Here is a 16,598-nt window from a genome sequence, read left to right as displayed (position 1 = left end):
TAGTGTGACAGTGAGGTGGTTTGCTCTCTGTTGGCTGTTACTGTGCTTCACTGGCTAACTCTGCACACGTACACTTCTAATTCCATTTGCCGAATGGCAATGTTAATCCCAGAATCAAACTACAACATCAAAGTGGGGGTGCATTTGTACTTCAGACAAATACAAACTACTCTTGGGAGCTGTATCAATTATAGTGTCCCTAGCAATATATGAAAATGCTTCACCATGCTAATGTCTGTTGCATTTTGGGGTTGTGTAAATTACATGGAAAACTGGTCCGTTAACTGCTTTGCTTTTCTTTGATCTTATTTACAATATTAACTTTGATATAGTTCCTTGAGAGAGGAATGTTGCAACTGAGCTCCAAAACATCGAAGTTTCTAATAGTATCTATTATTCATACATTTAAAAAGTCTCACAACAACTTATATTTTCAGCATTACTAGCGTTTGGTGTGATAAGTTCCAAAGAATTATTCTTGTACTTCTTATCCTGTGTTTTTTAATGTACCTCTCTCAGCCAGAATCAGCCCCTGCTTCCAGCAGTGTCCAAGCTTCTACACCCTGGCCACCGTCCAGTGCGGCAGTTCAAGGTCAGGGAGATAATCCGTTATAAGAGAGAGGAATTTCATTGTTGGAAGGAATGTCAGAGCAGCTCTTAGGTAGACTTGCTGCCACAGTCCTGCTTTTTCTAGTTCATAAAATCAAAATGCCGTATGCTGGGGTGGCATATTTCAGGTCCCAAGTAAAAGCTTCATTTGAATACAACTTCAAACACTCAGTTCAGAAATGACCTGTCCATTCTTATAACAAATCACTAGCGGTGGGGTGGGGGGGGAAGAAGAAGAAGGAGATGGAGGAGGAGAAGGAGGAGGAGGAGGAGGAGGAGGAGGAGGAGGAGGAGGAGGAGGAGGAGGAGGAGGAGGAGAAGAAGAAGAAGAAGAAGAAGAAGAAGAAGAAGAAGCTTAAAATGTTTCCTAATTTCCCCTCAAACCTTTCATAACATACCAGAAAACTTATACATCCAGATACAGCTTGTTTCTTTTAAGGTAATATTAAAAAGCTGTAGAAAGAACATTCTGAAATCTGTTTGCCAAAATCTTAAACATCTGCTCACAGTTGAGGTAGTTAGGAAGAAACAAGATTTATTCCCTTTTCTGTGTGGAAACCCATTAAGAGATGGTGGCACCTCTTCTTATAAGCAGTCTACATTTCTAGTCCCTCCAAAGCCCTCAAATAAATGATGTCCAGACTCTAAAACAGCAATTTCCATTGGGAAGAGGATTCAGCACTGTACATACAGCTTCAGTTATAGAACAACTATCAAATGAAATGCTACATTTAATTCCTTTAATCTGGTCTCTGTCACAGTTAAGCCGCAGGCTATCTTTGTTACTTACTAGCTTTGTAACTTAATACAAATTACTTAACTTGACTAATGCTGAATTTCTTCACTAGTAACAAGAGCATAATGATGATAATCAACCTCTGGAGCTACTTGAGATTGAAACGAAGTAACAGACAATGCTTAGTGCATGATGGGCAAATAGCTAGTGCTCAGTAGATGTCAGAAACTATCAGGATAGGTGGCACAGTGAGCACAAGCAGTTGCAAGGGGCCACTGGGACAAAGCCTGGCTTCAACAACATTTGCTTGGGGAAATCTGGAAAGACTGCATTTTATATTTCAAAGGAACTTATAAGAATTGATTGTGTGCTCAGCAAAACCAATGTTGTTTTGATTTACTCTTATTTTATGAAAATTGTTACATCAATATTCCTAATCTAAAGAAGCTTATTGTGTTCCTTTCTTCTAATCCCTTTGTCTGGTTTTGAGAACAGAGTTATTTTAGCCTTGCACAATGAACTGAGAAATGTACTCAAGTTTTAAAGATATTATGTAGGTGTTGGAGACTTAGTTCATGTTGCTGTTAGTTTAATGGCATGGCCTAATAAATGTTTATTATTAAGCTTATAATTAGTACAGGGGTAATATCTAACCTGCTATCACAATCAAAAAGACATAGACACCTGTTGTATTTTAGCATATGCCTTATTTTCACCTGAGGCAAGACAGATATTAATCCCCTAAACTATCTTCCAATATCTCTCAATCTCTATCCCATGCCATCTGCTTCTAATAATTTTTATTTGGGCTACCTCCAACCCATAATCCCAAAATACTGGCTAAGGTTGTTCATCTGGGTCACCTTTTTTATGTGGAACTTCAGAGTTCCTCCTTTAGACCCAGGAGGCTCTTTTCTATCCCACAATAATCCTCCTCGTCCTTCCTCCTCCAGACACATCTGCTTCTCTCTTTCCCAAGATCCTCTCTGTCCCCAAAGCCCAAGAACCTTCGCCACATCTACCTTCCTCTCGTCCTGCCCAGGTATTGGGCTTCCTTCTTAGTCAAACAGAGAGGCAAGGTTAAATGACAATATTTGGGGTACATGAGAGTCTACAGAAAGAATCTCAGGGGGCAAGCAATTAACAAATACAAATCACTAGACCATACTACAACATCTCAGTCCTAGCTCACTTGCTTACTAAGAATGTAGGGCCCTACATTCAGTTCTTAACATGAGAAAAAGGGTTTTGTAAAGTTAGGGTTTTCTGTTTGAAAGTTTGGTGGAATTTGCTTACAGAATCTTTTGGCCTGTCCTGTATGAGAAGACAATGCTTCTCTTTTTAAATTATGAGACTTTTAGCTTTGTGGAATAAGTCATAAGATATATTGTTCCTAAATTTCCTTTTTTAATGTGTGTACAATATTCAAACACATGCATGTGTGTGGGGCACATGTGAATGTATGTATGCATGTGTGTGTACATGTGGATGCCCAAGGTTGATATTGGGAAGCTGGGGAAATGACAGCATTTGTCCTGTTCTGCTACATGCAAGTCATGTAGAAAGCTCCAGGGTTCCAGCTGTTGTGAGTCATAAGCTATGTCAGGATGGACTTTTGTTGACACAGCTTTCCTTGAGTTATCCCTGCTCCTGTAAGTAACCTCTCACACATACTCCTTTATGTAGCTCCAATAAAGTGGTTCACCAAGTTGGATTACACTTAGGTCTGCCATCAGATTATTCCCTGTTCAGGATGAGTAGTGTTTATTCATTTCTCCCAGGGGATAATGTCACACAATATATCCAGGCTATGTTCACTGCCCTTATATCTACCTACCAAGTCCATCAGCATGTAACAGGGAAATTCATTTGCTTAAAAACACGACCCAATAAAGCGTTCTTCCAAGTTCAGCCATCAAAGTGGCTTTAGTTTTGTTTCCTGTTGTTTTGACAAAATTCCATGGCAAAAACAATGTAAATAAGGAAGGGTCTGTTTGGTTCACAATTCCAGGTTCGAGTCATGACTCGGAGAAAGTCAACAGGAAGTTGGAGCAGCCAGTCAAATCACACAGAGCAGATAGGCCGAGCCCTGCCATCTTGAGAAGACCTGTGGAGAACCAGAGCAGCTTTGGGCTCTAATCTCTCTCAGCCCCCAAGCTGCTTACCAGCCTGGCCCATCTGGGACACAGAGCATACAGGAAGAGCTGAGTTGGGTCCCTGGTCACATTAGCTTCCATCCTGAGAGCAGCTTTGGGCTCAGATCTCTTGCGGCCCCTCAGCTGCTTGCCAGCCTAGCCCATCTGGAACACAGAGCAGAAAGGCAGAGCACTGTCATCCCAAAAAGGACTGTAGGACACCTCAGAAGCTTGGAACTCTCAGCCTGCTCCTCTCCTGTCTGACATAACTAGGATACAGACAGGGAACCCAGCAGAGCTGAGCTGGGTGCAGGCTTCAAAATCCACCGTCCACCACCCTGAAGAGGCCTCTAGGGATCCCAGCTTGTTTTGTTTTTTAATCACTTTGCTCCCATTCTCACTCCTATGATGAAGCATAGAAAGATCAAGTAACCTGCCTGAGGCCACACATCTTGGTAAACAAAGGTTCAAAGCTATAGGCAAATGAAGCTGGGCACGGTGGCACATGCCTTTAGGCCCAGCACTTGGGAGGCAGAGGCAGGCAGATTGCTGTGATTTTGAGGCCAGCCTGGTCTACGAAGTGAGTCCAGGACAGCCAAGGCTAACACAGAGAAATCCTGTCTCAAAAAACAAAAAACAAAACAAAACGGGGGGAAAAAAAAAACCACACACAAACTCAATAAAATACAAACCAAATCCAAGATTACATCAAAAATATCATTCACCATGACCAAGCAGGCTTCATCCTAGGCACGTAGGGGTGGTTTAATATATGGAAATCCATCAATATAATTCATCATATAAACAAACCGAAAGAAAAAAATCACACGATCATCTCTTTAGATGCCAAAAAATCACTGGACCAAATCCAACACCCATTCATGTTAAAAGTCCTGGAAAGGGTAGGGATACAAGGCACATACCTAAAAATAGTAAAGGCAATATACAGCAAGCCAATAGCCAATATCAAACTAAATGGAGAGAAACTTAAATCAATTTCACTGAAATCAGGGACAAGACAAGGCTGTCCACTCTCTCCATATCTCTTTAATATAGTACTTGAAGTCCTAGCTAGAGCAATAAGACAACTAAAGAGGATCAAGGGGATCAAAATTGTACAGGAAGTCAAACTATCACTATTCATGGATGATATGATAGTATACCTAAGTGACCCCAAAAATTCCATCCAGGAATTCCTACAGCTGGTAGACCTGTTCAGCAAAGTGGCTGGATACAAAGCCAACTCAAAAAAGTGTGTAGGTTTTAATCAAGACTCATCAGAAACAATAAAAGATCACCATTTGGTTACACCACAGCACATATTTCTGACACGGTGATACCATGGTCTGTTAACACTTGCATTATACCAACTGTGTTGTAAACTTAAAGAGAGAAGGCTGGGAGTGCTAGTCCCCATTGTTAATCTCAGCTCTGAAAAACAATGATTCAGAGAAGCTGGGACATGAACATACATCTGGAATCCTAGCACTCGGGGGAGGTGGGCAGCCTGAGGCAAAGACAGCTTCAGAACAAACCAAAACAAAATTTTACCAAGAGAGCCTTCAATAAGTAATCTTTAAATAAGTAACTCAAAGACAAGATAAAAATAATGAATCACTGTTACACAGTGCCGTTTTTATCAGACTAGCACGATAGCTCGGAGTATAAAGGCAGCTGCTATGAAGCCAGGTTCCATGAGCTTGAGCCCCAGGAGAGTAGAAGGAAGAACCAACTCCAGTAAGTCAGGCATCCTTGGACCTCCACACTGTGGCACACAGATGATCTCCCACACACATGAAATCACAATATTTTTTATCAAATTTTACATCTTTCTGACTTTATGGTGATACTGAATGTATGTCTCCTTTTTCTCTCCTCCAATACTCATCTCTTTCTCTCTCTGGATTCCCACAAGAATGTGATCATTCCATCTTAACATACTGTCTCACCGTTCAATCTTTCTAAAATCCTTCTTTTATCATTATCCTGATAAACAATTCTTAATACTTTCAGGTCGAAATATGTATTTGTTAGAATTATTCCCCAAACTGTCTAAGATTCAAGATTCATGTTTTAAAAGCAAAGGAAAGAAAATGCTTTAGAATACTGGATTTGGTGATGATTTCAGCACATGGGCAATAAGAACAAAACACAGAAAGGGGACCCAGTTGATCTGGAAAAAGTCTGGGTCTCAAAGAAAGCAATAAATGGGTTTGAGAAGGCAGCTTATGTCATGGGAAAGCCACATACATGATAAGCTGTTAATATGTACAACTTCTATAATTCAACAATAACAAAACAAAATAGCTACATTTTTAAAATGGGCAAAGGACATGAAAGACCTTATGGAAGATAGCAAATGACTGTAAATATCCAAAACATTAAATGATGTTAAACGTGCAGAGATGGGAACCTGACACCATTATGGTAGGAATGTCACATGCTCCCTAGGGAAGCATGATTGCTCAACTGACCATGCTGCCTCTGGGTATCTATCAGAGAACCCAGAACATGGGCTCAAAGAGACAATTGCATACCACCCTCCCCACAGCCCACAGCCCACAGCCCACATGCAAGAGGTAGAACCCAAGTCTCCACTGGATGATGAAGGAAGGAAGAACCAGAGTCCCTACAAACACAATGGATGACTGTTGCCAGTTAGGACTGAAGGGAATTCTCACACCTGTGAAAACACAGATGGTATTATGCTAAGTAATCTCCAACACACACAAACACACACACACACACACACACACACACACACACACACACACACACACACACACACCAGTCCTCTCATGTTTGCAGTGTTAGAAAAGTCAACTCCTACAAACAAAGCACACAGGTGGCTGCCTAGAGCTCAAGGGGACAGAGGCTCAGCGGCTGTACTGTTTCAGTTTTACAATGTGAAAAAGTTCCACACATCTACTGCAGAAAATGTAAATATAGTTTTAAACAGAATAATTAGGAATTCTTTTGTTTTGCTTTATTTTGTTTTTTGTTTTTGTTTTTCGAGAAAGGGTTTCTCAGTATAGCCTTGGCTGTCCTAGACTCACTTTGTAGATCAAGCTGGCCTCAAACTTGCAGTGATCTGCCTGCCTCTGCCTCTCCAGTGCTGGGATTAAAAGCCTGCGCTATCATGCCCAGCAAGGAACTCTTGAAATGGTACATTTAAGGTCATGTGGGGTTTTTTTGTTGTTGTTGTTGTTGGTTTGGTTTGGTTTGGTTTTTTAAGACAGAGTTTCTCTGTGTAGCCTTGACTGTCCTAGACTCCCTTTGTAGACCAGGCTAGACCGGAACTCACAGTGATTCACTGTGCGTCCCTAGTGCTGGAATTAAAGGTGTGCGTCACTACGCCAGGCTTAAGGTCATGTGTTTTATCACAACAACATTTTAAAGAATATTACAATTAAGTTACATACTCAACACAACGTTTTGAAAACCTTACCACTTTTCTCCATGAACTGCTAAAGTTTTAGAAGTAAAACATTTAAAAATGAAAATAAAATGTGATGCATCTTACGCAGCAGCAGCACATGCTCTGTTTTCCTTTGGTACCCTAAACCAACAATCCCCTGGGGATAACGAGACAGCAAAGCACCTTCCACTTTGTTTTGATGAAGTCTTACTTTGCACTTGAAAGGCCTCTCATATGCCCATTTGGTCCTGCCTGTTTGAATTGCAAAATTGTACAGGCAAGCACAAACACTGAGAAAGCACAGTGAACACCTTTACTTCTAGGAATATCTGCAAGACAAGTTAGTTAACGCAGGACTGTTAGGACCAAGGACAAGGTGGGCAGCTCCTGTGCGGCTGGCTGCTGGCGTCAAGAAGGAGCTCTTTACCTAAAGCTTCCTTCTGCAGCTCGTAGCACCTGGCTTGCAGGTTCACTTCGTGTTGTTTGGACGCCTGCATCTGCTGAGACTTCAGTATGGCTGCATCCGACAACAATTTGAGATTTTTCATTTCCTCTTCCAGGCATACCTTATTTCTCTGGGTCACTGTCAGACTTTTATTTAACATTTGTATCTCTGTAAAGAAAATTCAAAGTTTACAAACAGGAGCCATTAAATCACATGACTCTAAAAACTGATTTCCCTTTAGAAAATTAATATGTGAAGATAAGATGACATTTCTGAGAATACGACATCTGGTCAAAAGTTAGATTTACATTCACTAGCAATTCTGTAAAGAAACAAGGAAAAGGGCTGGACTGACAAATGGTGCACCCTTTTTTAGCCTTAAATTATACTACACAGTAATACAGGCTATTTTTACATTTTTCATAGAACTGTGAAAAGTATAACACCTGTGGAGTACTCTGGATTTTGTTTAAGTTGTATGACAAAGTAAATTTAAATGCACAGCCTAAGTTGGTTGGGTAGGGTTTCTAAGATGGCAAACTGCCTAACTCTAGGTGGTAAGCATGGAAAAGATCAGAAGGATGGGACACCTAAAACTGGCAATCTTGTGGGCCGAAAGTATGTAATGTTTAACAAATATATTTTAATGACTCTAATGCTACTCTGTCCCCTAGAGTGAAAGCAGAATGCACTGTACTAATTCAATGCCATTACTCCCTTCCATCTAATTTAATTTTTAAGTGGCCGTTTACAGTTCTACTTATATTTCAATGGGCTAATTTCATATAAGTTCCTGAAGAAATGCACAAAGCACATGATCCATAAGAAAAATGATCAAGTTTTCCCTTCACCAATGTCTTCAGCACTCCAACATAAGCCATCACTAAGGTAGCAAACACACAATAAAAAATATCATTTGTACCACTGCAACTGATTATATTGATGAGGATGTAGCCTATGTGACCACCTGGACAGTTTTCTAGGAAAGATTACCTTGGCTAGCCTAGGTTGTATGGTAAGTTCAGGGGTACCCTCAACATGTTGGCTTGCTTTGTTGTTCTTGGGGGCTACCACATCTAACACAAAGGAAAGATCAAAGTGGAAATCCACAGGACAGACCTGGGAGCAGAGGCAATACAGGCATCAGATGATGACAGCAGAGCACAGGTAAGAATGTGGTCCAGCCAGGCTGATGGTGCACATTTCTATTCCAGCACTTGAGAGGGCAGAGTAGACAGATATTTGTGAATTCAAGGCCAAGCTGGTGTGCATAGCAAGTTCCAGGCCAGCAAGAGGGGACATAGAGATCTAGTGAGATGAGAGAGCAAGGTGTGTGTGTGTGTGTGTGTGTGTGTGTGTGTGTGTGTGTGTGTGTGTGTGTAAGAGAGAGGGGAGGAGGGAGGGAGGAAGGGAGGGGGCTTGAAAATATGAGTGAGAAAGAGCAGGAGAATATGGTCCAAAGAAAGGAAGGAAAAGGCTCTTTAAATGGGTAAAAAGGAAGTCTGGGAGGAAAAAAAAAGTGGCATTAACCCCTGCCCTGGGGCTCGAGAAGGGGCCCTGACAATTTTTTTCTTTCAGTTCCTTTTCAACTTTTCAAATGGGAAACCCAAAGAAATAAATGGCAGGGATCAATTGCATGTTTCTACTATGGTCCAACGGTTACATTATATGGTACTTCAACCACCGAGAACAGCTAATCTGCTTGTAAAAATGTGTACTATGAGCCTGTTTCTGTGAGAGCCATGACCAGCACACTAGTAACATAAAGCTTTAAAAAGCAATGCAGCTGAACAAAGTGAGACGAATGAAAGCGCTCCCTGGGCAGTCTGGACAGCCTCGAAGGCTGCCTCCTATGGCTGAATGCACTGTCCCACACTGTACTGTCTTCTGCCCATGTGTAAGTCAGAATGACACTGCAGAGTGGAGCACACACGCTGCCACCTATTTATCATTTGCCAAAGTGACTCTGCTTAGGCTCAGCTGGCTGAGTCTGTTAGTGAACGCCATTGTCTCTAAAATAACTAATGTCAGTGTGACTTTCTATCTGACATTCAGAAGCAGAGTGTGCAAGACAAGTTTATTTGTGAAGTGTAGCCTATTTCCATGTCTTCATGGAAAAGTACAGCAAAATTTCCAAACTAACAGGAACTAAAACATTTCCAACATGGTGTCAGGAAATTAAACTCCGTGAAGGCAAATTGGCTTCACCACGGTGAACTAAATGCTCCTCTATCAGTTGCTGATGGTGTTGACATACAGTCCTACATGCTGCCGTTCCATACTTTCACACTTGTCACCTATGTGTGTCAATCTGAGGGTTCAGAATTATGCCCCCTACCAGGTCATCCTATACTGACGACTGTACCCAGCTTGAGAGCTCTCTGTTTCAGCTCAGACTAGAGAAGCAATCCCACCCTCTCACATTTGCCCTGCCATAGCACATATGCTACTCCATCACGGAGGCCTTTTCTGAGTGAACCCATGTGTTGCACACCAACGTGCACACTTACTTTGTATTGATCACATATATGCATGGGACTTAGTTTAGAATATAGGCTAGCTTAGGCCAGAGATAGCATCTTAATTTATTGCCCTATAGCTTCCACTGTCATGCTTTAAGACATAACAGGAGCTGTTTTATGCATACAAGCTTCTAGCCGGTTCCTAATGGAGCAGTACTGAACACGCTGGGTGAGTGTGTGCTTCGCTTTCATTTTGAGCTGGATATGCTGTTAACGTCAGACTAGGTTTAACAAGTACAACATACACACCCCAGAAAAGACATTTTAGTAATACAAACAAATATACTTATTTCATTCTTAATTTCATCATTCATTTATTTATTTATATTAAAATTGCAAACTCTAACATTTTTTACTTGATTTCTAAAAGGACAAGAGAGTCAGTTGCCAGTGGTGGCGCACACCTTCAATCCCAACACTTGGGAGGCAGAGGCAGGTGGATCTTTCTGAGTTCAAGACTAACCTGGTCTCCAGAGAGTGTTTCAGGACAGCCAGTGCTACATAGAGAAACCCTCTCTTGAGAAGGGAGGGGGAGTTGCAGCTTGGTGGCAGGATATGCCTACACATATGGTGTGAGCCCTGGGTCTGATTCTTAACACTAAACACCAACAAAATTCGTTAGCTAGAGCAAGTACTAATTAATTTACTTTATTAAGATTTATTTCTGTTCTTTGTAGCCCTGAGTTTAGGCAAGTGAATGTACAATTATATTGGGTCATTATGAGATTATAAGAAGTATATAACTTTATTTTCAGGGAATTCCAGTGTTACACTCACTGTGTGACCATTAATTCACATAAGGCTAACTTTATTACAATAATAGGAAAGGCCTTGAAAAACTATGTATATTAAATGAAGGAATAAAAAAAAAGCACTACACTGATTTTTAAAACCCTTTTTATTTTGAAATAAATGGCTTACAGAAAGTCATAAATAGATGTGTAGAGGTTCCGTTTCCCCTTCACTCTGCTCCCCAGAGAAGCAAGTTAGATGTGACCAGCTGTGCACAAACTCGTGTGTGTGAGCTTGTTCTATGCAGTTTTAGTACAAGCACAGCACTCTGGCTTGGCTTTCCATTGCTGTGATAAACACCCTAACAAAAAGCAGCTGGGAAAGGAAAAGGCGTATGTCAGATAACAGTTTACAGTCTATCATAAGGGTAAATCAGGGCAGGGACTGAGACACAGATCTGGAGACAGTCACTGAAGCAGAGGTCCCTGAGGGATGCTGTTTGCTGGCTTGCTCACCCTGCTTCTCATACAACTCCTGGGGCAGTGGGCTGGGCCATCCCACATCAACCAACCACCAAGAAAATGGCCCCACTGACATGGCTTCAGGCCAATCTAATGAGAGCAATTGCATAGCTGAGGTTTCTTTCCAGGTGACTCTCTAGTTGTGTCAAACTGACAAAACAACAAAACAAAACAACAACAACAAACAAACAAACAAAAAAGCTTAACCCAGACAAGTAGCCTCATATCCTTCCTACCACAATCAAAATACAGGATCATATATCACAAGCTCATCCCTGCTCTTCACAGCCCACCAGTGCTAGTCCTCAATAACTGCTCCTCTTCGCTTATACCTATAGTGATATTATGTCAAGACTGCTCTAGGAATGGAACAATAAATAAAGATTTTGAGATTGAACCACTTTCTGATTGGATTTAGGCCCAATAACAAGACAGAATTCATACCTTATACCATTAACAGAGCCAAAACAGGTCAAACACGCTAACGAAGAACACACAAGAACTCCTCTGCTGAACTGAGGTAGTAGTAAACTGCTTCCTGAGGCCTAGGTGCCATCTCTCAACCCTCATCAGAGGAGCTTTTTTCAATAGATGATGATTTATACAGAGACCGAAAACTGGACAATTATGCAGAAAATAAGAAACTGCGGAGGTCAGCTCTAAAGGGGGACGCCTCTGTCATATCCCCTCTCCCCAAAATCTCAGGAATATAACAGAAGGCGGGGGGCTGAAAATATGTGAGAGCTATAGAGCTATTTGCCAGACACAACAGGGCCTTGGCACACATGAACTCACGGTGGCTGTGACTTCAAATGCAACATCAAGCCAAGCAAAACCTCAGCATGAAGGGGAGAGCGGCTCGTGAGCTCCCGCGCTCGCTGGGGAACTGTTGGCAACTGCTGGTCACTGCGGGAGGGAGAGTCAGTTTTATGTAGGGATTTGAATCCTATGAGGCTATCCATGTTCCAGGAGACGGTCTCATGCCGATGCATACACAGCAGCACTAAGTGGACTTAGCAGCCTTTAAAAAAATGTACCTGATTTTGGAAAAGGAAAGTGGTTAGGAGGATAGGGAAGGACTGGACGGGAGAGCACATTTGACCAAAACACACTAGGAGTTACGAAATTTCCAAACAGTGAAAAAGGAGAACTGTGAAAAGATTCTGAAATGGGCTTCTTTTTTTTTTTTTAAACCTGGAAATTTTTCTTTGATGTGCATTCAAATTATTGCTCATATTAACAGTTCTTTCCTTTTTGTTACTGACTTGGATTATAGAGAATGGATATAGCACTATTTGACCTTCACCTGCAGAAAGGTCTCTATGGAACTATTATGAGCAAAAATGTAATGAACATTTAAATACAGGTGGCATGGTTTAATACTGCCTGGGCTACGGGCTGAGGGAGACAAAAGGAGGGAAGGAGGGAGAGAAGGACAGAGGGAGGGAGGGAGGGAGGGAGGGAGGGAAGGACTAAGACAAACATGACAGATGAAAGCACCTCTACGACAGTTTACTCACATTACCTCTATCATTTTGTAAATATCAACTAGAATTTTTAGTTTTTAAAGTGTGGAAAACTTCGCCTCACTACTAATTCGACAGCAACATCCACTGAAGCAATATATACTACAAAACTATATATGTAATTTAATTTTTTTATTGAAGATTTGGAATTAATTTTAATGGTGTACTTAACTCCGATTGCCTAAAGTGTCACATTTCAGTAAGAGGCTAGAGCCACATTTCAAGTGCTCTATAGCCCCATGTGACTGGCGGCTACAGTGCTGGACAGCACAGTAGACTGACATTTTTTTTTCCTGCTTCACTTCTCTTGGCTTTGAGGATATCCTACTCAGTTTACTTTCTAAAGCCCAAATCTGTGGAATCCCTACGTTCCTGTATCCACTGGCACCTCTGCTGCACTTGAGTGCGCTGAGAGCAGCTGTACAAAGCCCAGTGTCAGCACCTTTCAAGTTTTGCACCTGCTTGTCCCAGTTGACACACCTGTGCCCTGAGGCTGGGATCATGCTGACAGTAGTGAGCAAGCTCTCTCCTGCACACACCCATGTGTTGTATGCACTCCCCTCCTGTTTGAGAACTGAGTATGCTGTCCTTGTGAGTGCATTTCTATGCCCCAGCTTTGGAAGAAAGCCTCGTTCTTTTTCTCAAAGAAACTATAGCTAGAGAGGATAGACCATAGACAACAGAAATCAATAAATGGACAAGAATACTCCCAGTAGTGACACATATTACTTAGTATGAAACAAAGGACAGAGAAGTTTAGATGCGGAAGGCTTTAAGACACTCTGCAAAGGTCTATTGGAGGAGGTCCACGCAAACTGAAACATCGATCTCTAGAACTAGGAGGGCAGTAGCCAGCGCCCCTTCATGAGCCTGAAATGCTTTCCTCTAGGACAGCTTCTATCAGACTTTTCGTTTGTTTGCTTGTTTGCTGTTTGTTTGTTTTTTCAAGACAAGGTTCTCTGTGTAGTCTTGGCTGTCCAGGACTCGCTTTGCAGACCAGGCTGCCCTTGAACTCACATCCATCCGCCTGCCTCTGCCTCCCGAGAGCTGGGATTAAAGGCGTGCGCCATCATGCCCAGATATGGTACTTATTTTTAATGGCATCCTTTCATGAGCAGGTGTTCTTCATCCTGGACTTTATCGATCTTTGCTCTTTTATAGTAATTATTTTTTCTCTTTCCATCAGAAATAATGTCTTCCTTGCTTAGATTTAATCCAAGGTGTTATTACTCTACTGTGCATGTGGTCCTTACCCTTTCTGTTTCAGTGTGTTTGTAATTGGTCTATAGAAAGGCTATTGATTTCTGTATGTCAATTTGGCATCCTGCCACTTTGCTGGAAGTGTTGCTCAGTTATAGGAGTTTCCTGGAGACACCTTTAGAGTCTCTTCTGGATAGAGTTATGTCATCTGAAAGTAAGGGTTCTGTGGCTTTTCCATTTGTATCTATTGCACCTCCTTCACTTATCTTATTGCTCTAGGACTGAGCATTACGTGGTGTGGGAGTGGGAAAAGTGGCGGCACTCTCTTGTTCCTGGTTTTAATGAGAATGTTTCAAGTTGTCCCCCTTAAAGCACAATGTTGGCTATAGCACTGACACACGCAGCCTTTCAGGTATGTTCTCTGTTATGTTGCTGTGTTCCCCAATCCTTATTATCTCCAGTACTTTCGTCGTGAAAAGATTTTGTCAGAGGCTGTTTCTGCATCTAGTGAAATGACCCTGTGGTTTCTGCCTTGGGTTTACCTGGGTTACATTTACTGGTTTGTGTTTAGTGTTTAGTGACGGTCCCTGCATTTCTGGAAGGAGGCCACCTTGATCTCTTTTTTTTCAGGTGCTGCTGTGTTTAGGTTGCAAGATTTTGTTGAGAATTTTTAAAAAGTCTATGTTCATGAGGGAGATTGGTTTTTGTAGTATCAGGAGATTTGTTGTATATGTATCTTTATTTCTTTTGGTATTAAGTAACACTGACTTATTTTCAATGTTTCTTCTATTTTATGGAACTTGAGACATGGTGGTTTTTGCCCTGTTTAAGGGGTTGGTAGAATTCTATAGGGAATCCATCTGAACCTAAGCATTTTTTAAAAGTTGGAAGACTTTTTAAATGTTTTTAAATTTGCTTCAATAATATTGTTTTTGTATAGTTCTATTTAAGTAACTGATTTCTTCTTGATTTAATTTTGATATCCCAGACACACCTATAAAATCATTAATTTCTTTCCAATTTTTCCAACTTAGTGGAATATATGTTTTTGAAGTATGTCCTTATGATCCTGAATTTCATTGCTTTTTGTCCAAATGTCTCACTTTTCACTTCTAATTTTATTGTTTTACTAATTTGGGTGGTTTTTTTCTCTCTTTCTCTTACTTAACTAAGCTAAAGAATTGTCTATGTTATTTATCTTCTTTTGTTTTGTGGGGTTTTTTTGTTGTTGTTGTTTGTTTATTAGACAGGGTCTCACTATGTGTTCTTGGCTGGCCAGGAACTCACTACATAGACCAGGTTGGCTTCAAACTCATAGAGATGTGCCATGTCCCACCACACCTAGCTCAACTCCTTAATTCATCAATTCCTCCATTGTTTTTTACTTCTATTTCATTCATTTCTCCTCTTGTCTTTATAATTTCTCCCCACCTAGTACTTCTGGTTTGTGTCCAAGGCCTTAAGATGGATCATTACTTACCTGAACTCTCTTTGGTTTTAAAATATATTATACATATAAACTTCCCTCTTAGACCTGCTTTCACTGTGTCCTTTAGGTTTTGCTATGTTGTTTTTATTTAACTCTAGGAACATTTTTAATTTCTTGGTTTCCTCAAGGAAACATACAGAATAATCCCCAAAACTAACTGAACAATAAACAAACAAAAGCAAACCTACCATGAGACATATGTGCAAGACTGGAGATGACGTAAACAGAAAACAAAAAATGAAAAGAATACTTATGAAGTCAATCACTGACACAGCTGTGTTGAGTTGAAAAGTCACTTTCCTAGATTGCTCTTTCTCAAACAGGATCCTCTTGGAGCTGTGTCTACCAGAAACAGTTCACTAGGCAGTCTTGGTGTCCCACAAAGCTCTGGGATGTGGTGAAGAAGCGGCTGATTCCTTTTCTGCTGGCCTCCTCACACTGCTGCACTCCACCTTGACTGCTGACGCTGCAGGTCTGCTGGGTGTGAAGGGAGCCACTGAGGTCTCACTCCTCCCCCCAGGGTAGCTTGTTCAGGTAGATGGTCACTGAGGCCAGAGGAGATCCGGCTTAATGAGTTTATTTGTTGACCTTGTCTCTTGTAAGGAAGCAGCTGACTGTGTTTTTAACTCGGCCGTTTTCTTTCACCAAGTTTCAGTGGTTGTTGTGTGACCAGACTTAAGCGGAGATATTACACACACTCTTCTCAGTCCAGACAGGGAGCCTATAGCAGACCAAAGTACGGATACCACCAAAGTTCAAACCGATGAACTATGAGTTTTATTGGGATTGCTTACAGCAGCAGCACCAAGGCCCCTCCCAGCATGGGGTTCCTGCCTTGAGTTCCTTCCCTTGATAAGAGGCTGTAAGCCATCAAATGAAACGAGGCCTTTCCTCTCCAAGTTGCTTTGGTCACAGGGTTTATTACAGCAACAGCAACAGAAAGGAAACTAAGTCAACTGCTATTTCTACATTGTCTACCACTGTTTCTTCCACCAATGTACTGAGCCATCAAAGCCGTGCTGGTTACAATCAATTTCTTCTAAATTCTTGTTAATATTGATATTTTGACATGAATCATGAATGTTCTTAATGCAGTCTATGTGGTGAACACTAATAATAGCATTTAATCTTAATGACATCTACAGTTGAGAATCACTTCCAGAGGTTTTCGATTTACTATGTCCAGAGAAGTCAGAGAAACCACTGTCCTTGACCATGATAAATTCATAAAGTGTACAGATAGTAAGACTTGAGTAAAGATCCCT

The 16,598-nt window shown here is 41.2% G+C and overlaps 1 protein-coding gene across 5 annotated transcripts in view; it reads right to left on the bottom strand.

Annotated features, from left to right (window-relative positions):
* LEKR1 (leucine, glutamate and lysine rich 1) overlaps positions 1-16,598 on the bottom strand; it is a 158,542-nt gene that overhangs the window by 79,363 nt on the left and 62,581 nt on the right. For all 5 annotated transcript variants that reach the window (XM_084768792.1, XM_084768793.1, XM_084768796.1 and 2 more), the window contains one exon: positions 7,326-7,511. In XM_084768792.1, coding sequence (XP_084624918.1) covers positions 7,326-7,511 — 186 coding nt within the window. The remainder of the gene's footprint in view (positions 1-7,325; positions 7,512-16,598) is intronic.

This window comes from Acomys minous, assembly GCF_964271855.1.
Source record: "Acomys minous genome assembly, chromosome: 19".
In the NCBI taxonomy this organism is placed as follows: Eukaryota; Metazoa; Chordata; class Mammalia; order Rodentia; family Muridae; genus Acomys; species Acomys minous.
Note: the sequence above shows the minus strand (reverse complement) of the source record. Positions and strands in the feature narration are given on the sequence as shown.